Here is a 16,618-nt window from a genome sequence, read left to right as displayed (position 1 = left end):
GGAACCTTAGGCATATAGTTTGGTCGGGGTCTCAGGATCTACGTGAGAGTCTTCCGGACTGAACTCCAGGCACGTTCACTGACAAAGAACGCTCACAGATCCCCGACCCTCTTATGGAAGTGAGCACGGTCAGGAGGGTGGTCTTTGAGATGGCCTTTAGCTCGACTAACTCTAAGGGCTTGAGCAGGGCCATCTGTAGGGATTGAAGGACCACAGATAGGTCCCATGAGGGAAGAGGCACGGCCTAGGAGGGTTCAACTTCCTGGAACCTCTTGGGAGACTTACCTTCAACAGCATCATGACTTGTTGCTATAGCAGCTACAATACCTTGAGAGTGGAGGGGGAGAGACACCCCTCCAATTCTCTTGCAGGAAGGAAAGCACTGACCTGACTGCACACCTCTGGGGGTCTTCGCTTACGGAAAGAACATCACTTAGCGAACACACTCCACTTCAGGGACTAGAGCCACCTTGTAGAAATAGCCCTGGCCTGAGTGATTGTGTAAACCACTGTGGCCATAGACAACTTGGGTCTTCTGCGTCCTGTTCAGGGGCCCAACATGGAGATTCCAGAGGTCTGGGCGTGGGTGCCCCATCCCTGAGAAAGAAGGTCCTTCCTAAGGGGAATCTGCCAGGGAGGTGCTGTTGCGAGGAGTGTGAGGTATGAGAACCATGTCTGGGTGAGCCAATGCGGTGCCATGAGACTTTTTGACTTGTTCCTCATCCTCCCTGACCTTGCACAGAACCTGTGCAAGTAGGCTCACTGTGGGAAACACGTATTTGCAAATCCCCCTGGGCCAGCTGTGTGCCGGCCGAGGGGAGCTCCCATCAGGGCATACCAGTGCGGGCAATGGGAGGATTCTCGGGAGGCGACCAGGTCTACCAGTGCCTTGCCGAATTGACTCCATATCAGGGGTGGAATCTCCACTTTCCCCTGAGCGTCAGGGTGAGTTGCGACATGTGAAGCGAGCGTAAACTGCCTTGACGCTTTATATAAGCCACTGTCGCCGTGTTGTCCGCCCGGACCAACATGTGCTTGCCATGGATCAATAGCAATAGTCTCCACAGGGCTATAATTTTTTGGCAATTTCAAGAATTATATAGCCTTCTTTCCACAAAACAATGATTGACTGAAGAGTTTCTAGAGAAAGCTGTTTCTTTTTTGCCATTTTTGACCTAATATTGGCCTTAAGACATACCAGTCTATTGCATACTTTGGCAAATCAAAAATAAACACAAAGATAATGTTAAGCTTCATTTAACGAGCTAAATAGCTTTAATTGTTTATGGACTGGCCCCATTCATTTCCATGGTAGGGGCCTTACTGTAACTGTAATTTTTGCTTTTTCTTTTTAAATAAAGGATTATGTCACAAATTATGTCACAAATGCTGTCGGCTGAGCTTAACTTGCTCACTAGGCAGCTGACTACATATTGAAACAGAGTCACACAATTCTGTAAAGCTCCTATTGGTGGGATGAAGACCAGCATTGCTTCTCCATAATTAGTTATGTTTTTTAAAAACAGGTGGTAACCAAAAATTAATGAAGAATGTGAAATATCTATACATTATTTGTCACAATAAGAAAAAAGGTAATGCCTGCTACAAAACTTTGTTTTCAAGGTTTCTCTCTTGTCAGGTTTGCTGAAGTTGACTCAAATGAAAGGCAAAAGGTATTCGTTTGTGAGAGAATTGAGTGATCCTCTCCAAGAGCCTGAAAATATAGTCTCTGGGGAGGGAGAAAGCCAGAGAGCAAAGGTCCTGACCTGCTATGGGAAAAGTATGCATGCTATGCACGGTCTGTTTGGGATCAGGATCCCGGCGAACCACCAATGTTCACCCTTTGACATTGAACTTGAGAGAGGAGAAAGCAAGCAGAGCACCTAAACGCTGTAAAATACACACACACACACACACACACATGCACGCATGCATGCACACACACACACACGTTGGTGAAGCAATCATTATGAGGACTCTCCAGACAAATAATGATTTATACGGTACGAACTATATATTCAATCCCCAAACCCTACCCCTAAACCTAACCATCAAAAAAAATACTCTTTTAAATCTTTTACTATGATTTTTAAGCAGTTTGAATTATGAGGACACTAGAAATGTCCTCATAAACCATATTTATAGCATAATACCCTTGTAATTACCAGTTTATAACCTAAAAAATGTCCTCGTAAACTACCCAAACCCGCACACACACACACACACACACACACACACACACACACACACACACACACACACACACACACACAAATCTAGCCATAACCCATCCAGTGCCCATCCCCAAGCCTTAAGGGCTTTTATCTCAACTGTCAACAGGTTAAAAATCAGGATCCTTTTCTATAGCTGGACTTTAATCTCCTCCAGGTCTGTAAACATAGAGTGCTGAAGCAAGGGCAGAGAGAGATAGAGAGAAAGAGCGAGAGAGAGAAAGAGAGAGAGAGATTACTTTGTCATGTCAGAGCCAGTTCAAAAAGAAAAGAAAAGAGTACAAGATGATAGAAGGAAAAAAAAAGGCTGTTAACGTTATAACACAGACCCCCAAATGACCAGACAAAGACTGAGATAACAGATAAAGCTGCCAACTTCCAACTTTTTCATTTAGGTATTGCAAAGCAAACACACCTGTTAATATGCATGTGTACACATACACACACACACACATGCACGCACGCACGCACTCACTCATGCACACACACATACGGTGGTCCAAAGGTCAAAATGCTTCTATTTTGCATTCTTTTCTAATATAATACAAAACTTTTCATTACAAATTATAGTTAAATGGAAAAATTTACACAAATTAGAGAATCTCTTGCATGCACTTGAACTTTCATGAACCGTATGTACAAAAGAGTTAACATGATGTATGTGACACATTTGCTTAGGTTTGATTAGTGACCTGGAATATTAAATATTTCAGTAACACATTACATTAAGGTTCCAGTTGTTAATATTAGTAAATGCATTAGTTATCATTAAATAACTATTAACAATATGCATGTACATCATTTATTAATCTTTGTTCATTTTAATTTCTAAATATATATATTTTTTATTGATTAGTTCATATTAACTTATGTTACCAAATGCAAACTTAATGTAAAGTGTTACCAAGGTTTCTTAAAAAAATTAAGTAGTAAACATTTTTTAACTAAACTTTTCTTGGTTAAAAACTTTGTTTATTTCTGTTTAAATAATAATCATAACAAATCCACGATTTTTTAACGTAGTCTCAGACTTTTGTATCCTAGTGTAGATGTGAGCCATGCCATAAAAAAACAAACTTTTTTGCAAAATTTTGCAAACAATTTGATTTAACCTGAACTTCTCATGGTTATTGTTTTTTCACTTATCTAATTAATTTATTTGAACTTTTAAAAGTTAGCCTAGGTCAGTGCTACTGTAAGTGCACAAAATCAGAATAATATATATTTTTTTTAATATACGCCCCTTTTGAAATGGACATTCATATAGCTGAATGCACTAAAATCATAGTTTAACAGAACAGGCCGAAAAACTCTGATAAAAGTTACAGTTACTGCTCTGTTTGTGTAAACATGCTCAGACTTATTCTGTTAATCTTTTTTGCAAAAAGAAATCTGCAGGATTCTGTGGAATGCTTTTAAACGTGTTGAATGGAGCTGAGAATGTAATCAAATTATTCGGCCACGTACACACTGTTTTAGTTTTAAATCACGTTAATAGCATTAACAGCTATCATCCACATTGAAAATACATTTCCACCACTGAAAATGGAGACTCTCTAGTGTCACATTGGCAAATGGTGATGTTATGAAATCGAAAACATCTAAGTGTGGTCTTAGAAAACAAAAATGCAACGGTAGAACTTGTGTAGAACTTTGCAAATGACGGGCATTCCAACTCTACTGAAATTTGCAGACTTCTGCTGCCGCAGATTCCAGGTGAGTTATTAATAAAACAAACCAAGACAAACTGCTGTATTTCAAAATGCATTTTAAATGTATTTATTGACTCTTGATTCATTGCATATGACATCCATTCTTTCAAAGATGACTGGAATGTTTCAGGTTGTGGGAGGAGACAGTGTCAGTTCAAAATAAAGAGGGAAACCCAAAATCTAACAAACTTTACTGCATATCCAAAGGCCAGAGATCATATAACCACCTGTTCCTCATCATCGTGACAGGTCAGAGAGGATTGTGTACAACAGACCATTGTATAGCCTTTTATCCATGTAAACCCCACATAGCTTTTTCTTAGAAACTCATTTTCAAGATCTATACAGTAAAACGTTTCACTCTATATTATCCTGCCAAATGAAGGAAAACAAAAATGGTGGCAGCATGTTGAAATTTACTACAGGTATTTTTGTACCTTTAAAGTGAATAAGGAACAGTCTGGAATTCTATCCTATATATAAATACTATCTTGACTACTCTCGATGAACATTTAAATCAAGATCTTCTCTATGCACTGATGTGGCAAACAATAGCTTTTGACTGACAGTAAGTCAGCCCTATAAAATGTCAAATGTACTCCTACAATCTCATCCTGGTGAACTGTGGATGGCAAAGAAAAAAACAGAACCAGAAGAAAACGAATCTCAATAACATTTAGTATTTACATAGTACATTGTAATTCACAAAGACATAAAGACGGGCAGCAAAAAAATTGAACACTTTAAATTAATTTCCTTTTAAAAACACCAAACGTTTTACAAAAAGAAAACCCCAAATATCTAATTCTTAAAAGATATCATGGCTGTTTAAACAGAGAGTTTGGAGTATATAAACTGAGAAGTAAACATACACTGTCCCATTTAAAAATCTAGCTCCTAAATAACAGCCTTCTTTTTCTTTCTTTCTTTCTTTCTTTCTTTTTTGTTTTTATTTTATTTCCTTTTTTTTTGCTGACCAAGAATTATAATCTAACTGTATTTTACAAAATGTGATGACACCTCATCAATTGATGAAACGAGATACGGTGACCATACGCCCTCTTTTTCCCAGACATGTCCTCTTTTTCGGACCTTAAAAAAGCGTCCGGCCGGAATTTTTAAATTTGCGAAAAGGTCGGGATTCGGCTTTAGTTGCATTATGATGTGCATCTGGTCTAGCATCGTTTTGGAAAACCAGAATATGGTCATCCTATAGGAGAGTGTCTCTTGTAAACAGAAAAAAAAAACAGTGCAGGTTTTCGTGCTGTTGGAGAGCGGTTTTATTTTATACTCAACCACCTGCCCGTAGATTAGCAGGACAGACACAGAGTTTTAGGCTGAGTGGCAAGTGCTATTTATAAAATTCACTATGGGATAATGTAGAGAATAAAAAGTCTGAATGTCAACTCGGCGGGCACAAAATATGTGTAACGTGGCTAAGTGCTTTATACTATTAGACAGGGGTATTTACAGTACATAGCTTTAGAAACTGCAGAGTGTTGTGTTAAAGAAAATGGTAACACTTCACAATATGGTTCTAGTCATTAACATTAGTTAATGCATTAGATATCATGAAATAATAATAAATGATGATTTTACAGAATTTTTAAATCTTGGCTAATATTAATTTATCAAAGTCATATTAGTCCTTATTGCATTAACTAAAAGTAACATAAACAACTTTAATTGAAAAATGTATTAGTATTACCCAATACATTTTGTAAAATGATTGTTAATTGTTAGAACATGTTAACTATTGTGTTAACTATAACTATAACTTAATGAATATAACCTTATAGTAGAGTGTTACCAAGAAAATGGTATGGAAATAACCTTTATCAAGCAAGTTAACGGTAAAGTGTTCAGACTTTCATCCAAGAATGTGTAAATGACCTGGAATACATTACTGCATTGCTCCATCAAAACTGGCCTCTAATCGATCTGAGCTCAATTTGAAATTCAAAGGATTTTCAATCCTGACAACTCTTTAGAAGCTTATTCAGGGACTATAAAGATATATTTTTAAACTTTCATGAATTACCCTGTCAAGAAATTGATTCTTTGACATAATTGACATATATACATAATTAATATACATTTTGATCCATGCACCAAATAGAAATATATCAGTATAGTCCAAAAAAAATTGCTTTTATCTACTGTGTGAAACACATATTCAGGGCTACTTTCTAAAAACTTTCATAGAAAACCCAAATTAACATCGAGACCCTATGTTAAAAGAAAATGTACTAATGTACCAGACAGTTTGATACCAAAATACAAGATAAAATATCTCCAAGCCAAAGGGCATGAACATACCAACAAAAGAATTGTACTTAAAAACACAATAGGTTATACTAATAAATTATATACACAAGAACGTATACTGGATTCCTGCATTTAGTGAATTCACAATAGGTACTTGATGCAAGAACCTTATTTTGCATTGAACAATATTCCCAAGTTTATGGCAAATGGCAGAAACCACAGACGCTTTAAAGATACCCAAGGCACTCTTTTTCACAAGCAACAACAAAAAATCAAACAAGTTTAGTATTTGACTAAAATATTACTGTTCAAACTTTCGCTGGTAACCCTATAATCTATACCCCTATTAACAGTGTAAACCCCAGTGTGAATGTAGGTAGTCAAAAGATTACAAGCTTAAATGACCAAATACTAGGTATGATACGTAAAAATAATTATTTGCCACATGAAATGTCCCGTTCAATAAAAGACTGTACCAACAGCAACACAACTAATGCTTAATCAAGCTAACACATTAAATCATGCCAACAAGTAAGAAAAGTACAAAACATTAAGTTATTGCACATTAGAGAGGCTCAAAGTCATGCGTCAATTTTTGCCCAGCATAATTCTCTGACGCTGTGCCTTAAATATTATTCTAGGTCTGCAAAATATGTCGTAAATCTACTCTGTTTTTATTTCAATGCTCAACGGTTGATCGTTGTGCCATTTTTTCATGTGCTTCTCCAGAGTGCTATAGACGCTAAAAGGCATGTGGCATATCTCACATTTATAAACGTCCTTGCCCATCTGCCCGTGCGTCTTCATGTGTCTCGTTAACTTGCTGCTCTGAGCACAGGCGTAGCTACAAAGCTCGCATTTGTACGGTCTCTCACCGGTGTGGCTGCGGCGATGCACTGTCAAGTTGCTGCAGTTCTTAAAGACTTTGCCACAAAACTCACACATGTCACTACGGCGGCTGTCCTTGGAGCTGGGTCGACCAGTGGGGAGGTGGGGCGTACTGGCCCTACTTCCCGTTCCACTGCACCCTGATGCTGTCCCTCCATCCAGCTCACCAGGTGGAGTGGAGAACCTGAGACTGCCATTTTCCGAGGAGTGCTCTGAAGAGGTGGCAAAAGGCGATTGTCTCGAGTCCCCAAAGTTGAGGATGGGATCTTTAAGCTGGCGGGATGCGGCATATCCAGCCAACCACTGAGAGTACACATTCTCAGTGTTGGGGACTGCAGGAGTAGGTAGATCAATGTCTTTTTCAACCTTTATGCGTTTCGAGAGAGGACTGTCGGATCCTGGACTTCCAGCCAGAAGTTTACGAGAGAGGTCGTCATTTAGGTAGGAGGCCGTACCATTTACTGTGGGTCCATTTCCCTCCTTTACTTGGCCAGACTCTTTTGGGGAGTTGTCACCGCCTGTCTCGCTAGTTGATCTATGGTCTCCTTGTTTGTACATGTTTAGGGCATCTCGATAAACCTGAACTGCCTCCGAACTTTTGTTGTGACATTGTCTATTGTTCTCGTGGTGGCGTGCACCTTCTAAGCTCAAGCTGAAGATAATGTCATCCCTCTCTCCTGCCTCACTATCATTCTCTTCCTCCTCTTCTTCCTCTTCATCCTCCTCTTCTTCCTCTTCATCCTCCTCCTCATCATCTTCATCTTCGTCATCTTCCTCCTCCTGTTCATTTTCAGGGATCATGCCATTGTTTTCACTTTTCAACTTTGCCACCACAGATTTGAGAGCATTGGTGGCACTGCTTAGCAAATCACTTGTTCCTGGTTCCGGAGAACTGGCAATTGAAAGACCATCATCAGATTTGGAGGTAGTGGAGGAGGATTTGTGCAGATGAGTCTTCATGTGGCGCTTCAACTTGCTGGCTTGAGTGCAAGCATGGTTGCACAGGTGGCACTTGTACGGTTTCTCTCCAGTATGACTGCGCCTATGAACAATTAAGTTGCTCTGGAACTTGAAGGACTTCCCACAGAACTCACAAGACTTTGCCTTCACAGTTGGCATGTTTGGAGTTTGTTGAGTTGATGTTGAATGAGGTCCAGGAGAATGAGAAGCTCCAGGTTGCAAAGGCTGAAGAAGCTGTTGCATGGGGCTAGGACGGTTCGGCGACATGGGCGGAGAGGACCCAGCAGAGTTCCCTGCCAGTTCCCTTAGTCGTCTTGAGAAGTCCATAGATGGGGAGTCCAAGGGTACTGAATTAAGACGCAGAACCCTATCAAAGGCGCTTGGGTGGTGGGGGGCCAAAGCCAGATCATCTGGGCTCATATGATGCCGTGGTGGGGGACTAAAGAGTGGAGGTGTCCTAGGATATCGACCTTCTCTAGGAACTGACGACCCTTCTCTGTTGGCTATCCTCATTAAGCTATAGGGGCTGCTATCTGCACGCTGGGCTGTGTGTAGCTGTGGCTGCGAAGCACAATCACCACCCATGCCTGGAGCAGAGGCCACCCGAGGAGTTAACGGACTTCCAGGTTCACTCTCCAGGTATATTCGGAAACCATGAGTGTTCTGGGCATGCTGTAGCAGGAACCAGGCATTGCTGAATGACTGCTTACAAGTTGTGCAAGTGTAGCTGCTGGGCTCATCTTTTTCTGCAAGACAAAAGCAGAGAGGAAAGGTCAGCAGTCCATCTAGGAAATATAAATGTTACTTTAAGTTTGAGCTTTACATTATGTTAAAATAATAAACAATATTGAATGCTAATCTTGCTCCATAATGAAAGTTCAGTAAAAATGTTAGCATCTTTACTTGCACAACCTTGCACTGGTTATACTTAATAACGTGACAATGTGTAAGTTCATGTAATGACCTTAAATAATGTAAACACGATTTTCTTGCATTGTTGGGTTAATTATGTTCATTTTTAAGACAGTTAAGAGCATATTGATGTGCATATAAACACAGTAGGGCAAGTAAGGAAGTAGCAAATTAAAGGATTTCCGGCTCATGGCATTATCCACTACACCACACCACCACCAGCGTTTAATGAAAATACATGCGACTGAACGGTCTATAATGTATTTGTTTGTGTATTCTGTTGTAAACATCTTTATTTATACAGTTTTGTGTTCTTGCCGAAACATGTTGGCACACAAAGTCGCAACTTTACAGGCAACATCTGACCTTATGAAACTCTAAGTGAGGTTGTTCAGGTTCTGAATTCTAGGTCTACATTCCAGCGTCATTTTTCAACTGCTTTGCATCTCTCTGAGGTAACAAAAAAACCTGTACCCAATCAAAACACTTTTTCACTGCATAAAACATTCAAGGGGAGAGGCTGGTAAATTATGGATCATTACAATCTGCAAAAATTACAGTTAATTGCTGCCACCTGTGTGGTGTGGTGACCTCCTCGGGAGATTTTTCCATCATAAAAAGCCATTGTGACTTGTCTGCCTTTTCTCAAGCTTTTTATAGAATGTACGCATATATACTTTGAGGAGTTAAAATTAAATCCAGTTCATGCTTCACAATAGGCATACATTATTATAGTGATAATGTTCCTTATTAAGAGCTTAGCAAATTCAGACACTTTAATTTTGGTCATCTTGTCAGCTCTTATATAAAGAAACACAAAGACAGAAGACCCAGGCACTTCCTGTCTCTTAACAGCTAGCTTAATATATAAGACAATGGCTTTTCTTAGCTAGTTATGTATATAGGCTAATCATCCTGTGTTGCTGACATTTAAAACTCCCACCTCAACAACAGCAGCCATTACATGATGGCCTTGTCTAAGAGGACGACTTATTGATTACTTTCAACCCTGTTCCTCTCAGATAACAGCTGACAATCATATTTTTTTTAGTGATACTGTATGCTAACAGCAATGCTGAGGGAAGGGTATGTCAGAAGAATTTGTGGACACTTATCCACTTTTTCTGCTAAAAATAGCAGCAGAATATTTTTACTAGGATAAATCTAAGGCATTTTGTGTTTGTTCATTTATTTGAAGGTATTACATTCAACTTTTTAGATGAGTAGTGTTTAAAATGTTTAGAGAAACTGGCCTCAGTGAACATCTAATATATTTGCAAACTCAAAAAAAAAAAAAAAAAAATACATGTGTAAAGAATCCTCTTAACATGTAACATTAACATTATTAGCTTTTTCAAACCAACTAAAACACACAGTGATTAAAAGTGAAACCAAAGACGTGAACGTTGTGCTTACAGGGCCCAGAGCAGAGCGTTTGACACTGTCAGAAGCATAAAGGCGATGAGGCTACAATTACACACAATTTGCCCAAAATAACTGCACTTCACTCAAGCATCTGTGCCCTCACACCTGACCCTATTTTAATCTAGACTAACAATTATTGTCATATTCAAATCACCTTTATAAAAAGCATCAAATGGCATACACGGATACTCTTGCGACATGGAATATGGAAACCCAGATTTGGCCCCGTTTTTACATGTTAATTTGGCAGCTGGAATAGTTTTGCCAGTTTGAAATGAGGCTATGAAATTAAAATTAGAATCTTGTGGCTTTCAGTCACTGTTTGTTTGATTTGAGGCTATCTATATGCTAGTGTACTCAATACGCTCGTTTAAAATTAGCAATCTTTCTCATCAGTAAGCCGGTCCAAAAATATTGATGACTCATCGTGCACTATACATATTGTTGTTAACATTTTCTAGCATGCGAATGTTCCTCCCCCAAATACTACCTGCAACAGACTAACAAGTAGCCTATAATGCAGGGGTCCCCAAACTACGGCCCGCCCCCACATTTGGACCGGCCCTCTGAACAATGCCATGCAGAGAAATATTTTTACAATTTAATTTTAAATATGTTTTAATCATATCATATTTGTATTTGATAATACATATTGGCTTTCAAAAAAAAAAATTCCCTTAGTTATAATTATTAAAGTAGCCAAATTATTTGTTAGATTCACCCGGATTAACGTTCCATCATGATCGAGCGGGTGCACGCCGCACGCGATCCAGCAAGAAAATTGAAAGTGACAACAAAATGGCCAAACGGTTGGGAAAGAGAAAAGTTGATTCAGAATGCAGGGTATTTAACCAAAAATATTGCATTTTTTTTTTGTTCAATGCAAAGAAATGGCTGTTTGCCTCATCTGTCAAGAAACAGTCTCTGTGTTCAAAGAATACAATCTGCGCCGACACTATGAAACCCGCCACAGAGACAAGTATGCAAGTTTACAAGGCCAAATGAGAACAGACAAAGTGTCGAAGCTAAAAAGTGGACTATCTGCTCAGCAAAATACGTTTGTACGGCAAACCCAGTTGAACCAGTCATCCATTCGAGCTAGCTTTCAGGTAGCTAAACTGATTGCAACCTGCGGTAGGCCATTCAGTGATGGTGAGTTCGTAAAGAAATGTATGAATGCTGTTGCGGAGGAGGTGTGCCCCGATAAGAAAGACGTCTTAAATGCGGTCTGTCCGCAAGTACAATCACCAGACGAATTGAAGAAATGGGGTATAATGTATATGCCCAGCTGAAGGAAAAAGTGAAAGAATTAGATTTTTTTGCATTAGCGCTGGATGAAAGTAATGACGTGCAGGACACGGCACAGCTGCTCATTTTTCTTCGCGGAGTTAGCTCAAACTTTGAAGTGTCCGAGGAGCTGGCAGCCCTAAAAAGTCTCAAAGGTACTACGACAGGGGAGGATATTTTTGGTAAAGTGTGCCAAACGATAGAAGAGTTGGATCTAGACTGGTCTAAGCTGGCCAGCATCACGACTGACGGAGCTCCTAGTAAGGTTGGCGCGTCAAGGGGACTGATAGGACGCAAGAATAGAGAAATGGAGGAAAGAGGTCTCATGCCCCCTTTACAAGTACACTGCCTAATTCACCAGCAAGCACTGTGCTGCAAGGTTCTGAAGTGGGAATCGATTATGAAAGTGGTGGTGTCATGTATAAACTTCATCAGAGCAAACGGACTTAAACACAGGCAGTTCCAAGTCTTTCTGTCCGAGCTAGAGTCTTCTCACTGAGATGTGCTTTACCACACAGAAGTTCGATGGTTAAGCCGGGGCAGAGTTTTGAGGCGTTTTTACCAGCTGCTACCCGAAATCAATGTTTTTCTTCTGACAAAGGGCAAAACTGTCCCAGAACTGATCGACACAAAATGGAAATGGGACCTCGCCATTTTAACAGATGTGACAGAAATGTTGAATGGCCTCAACGTGCAGCTCCAAGGCAAGGGGAATCTAATATGTGACATGTATTCCCACATAAAAGCATTTGAGGTGAAACTAGCACTGCTTGTGGGACAAGTGCAAAAGCAAGACTTCACCCATCTCCCTGTTACCCAAAGCCTCTCAGCTGAGAAACCAGTGGTCCCATTCCCAGCTGAAAATCAGTGGAAGCGCTGGAAATGATGAAGGCGGAGTTTGATGTGCGATTCCGTGAGCTACATGTCCACACTAAAGAAATCCGCCTTTTTCAGAACCCTTTTTCTGCTGACATTGACGAAGCCCTGCCTTCTTATCAGTTTGAGTTGGCTGAGTTACAGAACTGTGATGTTCTGAAAGACGCGTTTAAGCCCAACAGTCTCACTGAATTCTATACTGCCCTCCCTAACGAGACCTACCCAAACATCAGAAGGAATGCAATGAAGATGTCCACACTTTTTGGCAGCACGTATATCTGTGAGCAAACCTTTTCACGCATGAAACTGATGAAAAATCCGATGAGATCAAGACTCACTGATGAACATTTGCATCAGTCTTTGAGACTGGCTGTGACAGGAATGGAACCTGACATTGGACTTCTCACCAGCCAGAAACAAGCCCATAGTTCACACTGATTAGCCTAATACGCATGAGTAAGTAAATAATTTGATTTCAATAGCAATGAATATGAAAAAATTTAATTACGATAGTAATAATGCTCTTTTAATAGGCTATATATCACTTGATATGTATGGTGCATAAATAATAAATTAATCTAGCATTAGGAGGCATAATACTGTAAATCCATTTAAAATCATAATAAAATCTCCACAATAAATCACTCCGGCCCATGCCATTTTCTGTTAGACTACGGCCCTCCATTATAGAAAGGAAAAATGATGTGGCCCTCATAGAAAAAAGTTTGGGGACCCCTGCTATAATGGTTCATGACAGTGAAGAAATGAAAGCTTATCTTACAAAAAGCGACAAACCCTTCGATTAATCCCACAAAAATTGTGTTTCAAAAGGAAATACATTAACACAGGAAAGACATTTTAGAGCTGGACATATGCATGGACACACACATAACAAACACCCCAACCCCCAACTACAAATTGAATGTGTCAGAGAAGGGTGAGAACGGGAAGCCATCTTGGGGCCTCTCATAGAGCACCAAGCAATAGGTCAGCAGTCACCTTGGCAACGCACATTAAAGAAGGCATATAGACAAAAAAAGTGGACCAGACGGAGAGGTGAAGGGGATGATGGTTTAAAGGAATGGATTGGGGGAGGTTATAGTCTGCTGAAAAGAAAGAGGGGACTTTGAGAAGATGAACTAGACTGGTCTGCTCAGGGTAGAAAGTTTTGTTAGCATATACAATTGTCCCACAGACACAGCAAACATTTAAGCTAGAAAAGCAGGAAAGAAGGAAACGCAGGGTTGTGGCAGCTTGACTGACTAAAATAATTAACAACTTTTTAATTGCAGCATTAATTAAATGTATAATATTATATTATTATATTAATAAATATCTAACATATACAAATATATATATATATATATATATATATATATATATATATATATATATATATATATATATACTGTGTATACACACACAATATATACATGTCATATTTCATATATAATATTAAGAACAAATTATATATAATATTGGGAATTACAGTTACAAACTACATTTATTTGATGCAGATCGCTGATGAATCTGAAACGAAACACTGAAAATTAGCATGACATGTCTTACCTATGACAAGCTCCGAGGGGAAAATACACAGCGCATACTCACAGACAAACGCGCACTGGGCAAAGTCACATGGAAATTTAATCAAATTATAAATCACATCTTTTAAATACCCTGCCCTGCATTAACATAATCACAGAAGTAAACTCTGATTATTTGCATATAACATGGGAACTGCTGATTGGATAGGGCTGTCATGATTGTGAAATTCGGTTGACGATTAATTGTCAAACCAATAATTGTGATTAATACGATTAATTGTCTCTTAAAGGGTTTTCACAATTAATTGTCATATACGAGTGTGCTTTTTTCTGCATGTGTGCTTCATACACCTTAAGAATTCATTTTTACACATTTAACTTGAAACATAAAAATCAAAGATTTTTTTTTAAGGCTTTAAAAACTTATGAATGACATGAAAAATATTTTCTCTTTTCGGTCAACTTTAGTTTTGGTCAGTTTTATATTTACATTGTTGTTTTTTTTACTTTTTTACTCTGTACTGTAATTTTACAGTATATATTTTATAATAGAACTGTGCAAAAGTTTTAGGCACTTGTTGCACAAAATGTTGCATAGTGAGGATGCCTTCAAAAATAATGACATAAATAGTTTTCATTTATCACTTAATGTCATACAAAGTCCAGTAAACATAAAAAGCTAAATCAATATTTGGTGTGAACATTTTTGCCTTTAAAATAGCTCCAATTATCCCAAGTACACCTGGACAGTTTTACTTGGTTGTTGGCAGATATGATGTTCCAAGCTTCTTGGAGAATTCGCCACAGTTCTTCTATCTATTTAGGCTGTCTCAATTGCTTCTGTCTCTTCATGTAATCTCAGACTGACATGATGTTCAGTGGGGGGCTTTGTGGGGGCCATGACATCTGTTGCAGGGGTCCTTGTTCTTCTGTTCTATCCTTTTCTATTTGTAAAAGTAATGTATGGGAGTCTAACATTTATATTTCTGTCCATATCTATATATCTATATATCTATATATATATATATATATATATATATATATATCTATAGATATATATCTATCTATATCTATCGATATATAGATATATATATATATATATATATATATATATATATATATATATATATATATATATATATATATATATAGATATAATATTTGGTTACATTGTGCAATAGTAAAATATTTCTGTCCAAATTTCTTCACTTTCTCATGTTAGTTTAATGCTCTGATTAAACCCACAAGCCCTTGTTTCTCATGAAGCAAAACCCTGGAGATTTTGTTTCATCATTTCATCACTCCACAGAAATTAAGTAAGCGTGCATCTCATCCTCATCAATATATCCTTTGTCACCTCATGTATGAAACAGGAACATTTGCCATTACACGATCATTTAAAGTGAAACCAGAGCACTTTGTGTTTACAATCACAGTTTATCCTTGTTCAATTAGGTTCTCTGGCATCAGCAGAGGCTCGCGCCCAACTCCCCCTTGTGTTTCTGATTCAGAGCGCTTGAAAAGCTCTTTACGTGCTCTCCCTGACATGAGCTGGTTGATGTCCACAGTGCGGCTCAGTTACACTCGGATTTGGAGTTCAACTGAATGACACACAAACGCGCAATCGGATAGCAATCTGATCAGTAAAAACGTATGAATTGACCAAGTGTATATACCCCCTAAATCGCTTCAAATCTTGGTCTATGTAATATTGTGTATGGCCTTGCCCATGTAAAGATTGTTAGAGCTCTTTAAAGGTCTCAGTTGTTTCTCCTAGATAGCAATGAGACTAAATGAAGAGCAAAGGGAGAATTTTCTATAAGTCTGCTTTCTCACATGAGTTTTCTCTCGAGTTTCAGAAGATATCTCAAACAAAATGATATCAATGTCTGCAATCAAAAGTCAAAGATTTTTAAATGAACTCAAATATTTCTTATGAAACTCTTCCAAGACCAAATGATCTGAACTTTGCACATTCATTTTATAGCACTATACTGTTACTGTTTGTCAACAATGTTGTGTGTGTGTGTTTTTTATACTTTTATTTCTCCTGAGGAATTTTAGGAGTAATTACTCCAGTATTTAAGTCTCACGAGACTTACAGTAATAGGTTTTGGTTTAATTAGAGTTAGACTTGACAAAATGAATTACATGGGGTTTTGTACCTTTAAAAAGATCCTTGTGCTACGAGTCATTCATGTGGTAAGAAGCGCTGTATGTTTTGTGGTATATGTAAATTCAAAAGAACCAACTATTTCATTCAGGAATCATGCTACAATGGATGCACTGTATGTTTCCCGCTGTATATTCAAAAGAACTGGCTCATGAGAGTCATTCGCCTGGGTTAACGGAACTGAAAGTTATGAAAATTATTTGGCTGTGGTGTTTTTCAAAACTCGGTTCCCAACCTTACTAATAAAGCACTGAGAGTGCAGTCTCTGAGCTATAATATCAGGTGGATGGCACCTTTCTTTATTTACGAATTGTTACTTAAAAGAGTTCTTGAAAAGTC

At 38.5% G+C, this 16,618-nt stretch overlaps 1 protein-coding gene across 1 annotated transcript in view; it reads right to left on the bottom strand.

Moving 5' to 3' along the window:
- Positions 1–3,988: 3,988 nt before the first annotated feature.
- Positions 3,989–16,618, bottom strand: part of LOC127654149 (B-cell lymphoma/leukemia 11A-like) — a 37,712-nt gene continuing 25,082 nt past the window's right edge. The window contains exon 3 of the mRNA XM_052141182.1: positions 3,989–8,805. Coding sequence (XP_051997142.1) covers positions 6,875–8,805 — 1,931 coding nt within the window. The 3' untranslated portion in view covers positions 3,989–6,874. The remainder of the gene's footprint in view (positions 8,806–16,618) is intronic.

This window comes from Xyrauchen texanus, chromosome 13, assembly GCF_025860055.1.
Source record: "Xyrauchen texanus isolate HMW12.3.18 chromosome 13, RBS_HiC_50CHRs, whole genome shotgun sequence".
In the NCBI taxonomy this organism is placed as follows: Eukaryota; Metazoa; Chordata; class Actinopteri; order Cypriniformes; family Catostomidae; genus Xyrauchen; species Xyrauchen texanus.
The sequence above is the reverse complement of the archived record's forward strand: the minus strand, read 5'-3'. Positions and strand labels throughout refer to the sequence as shown.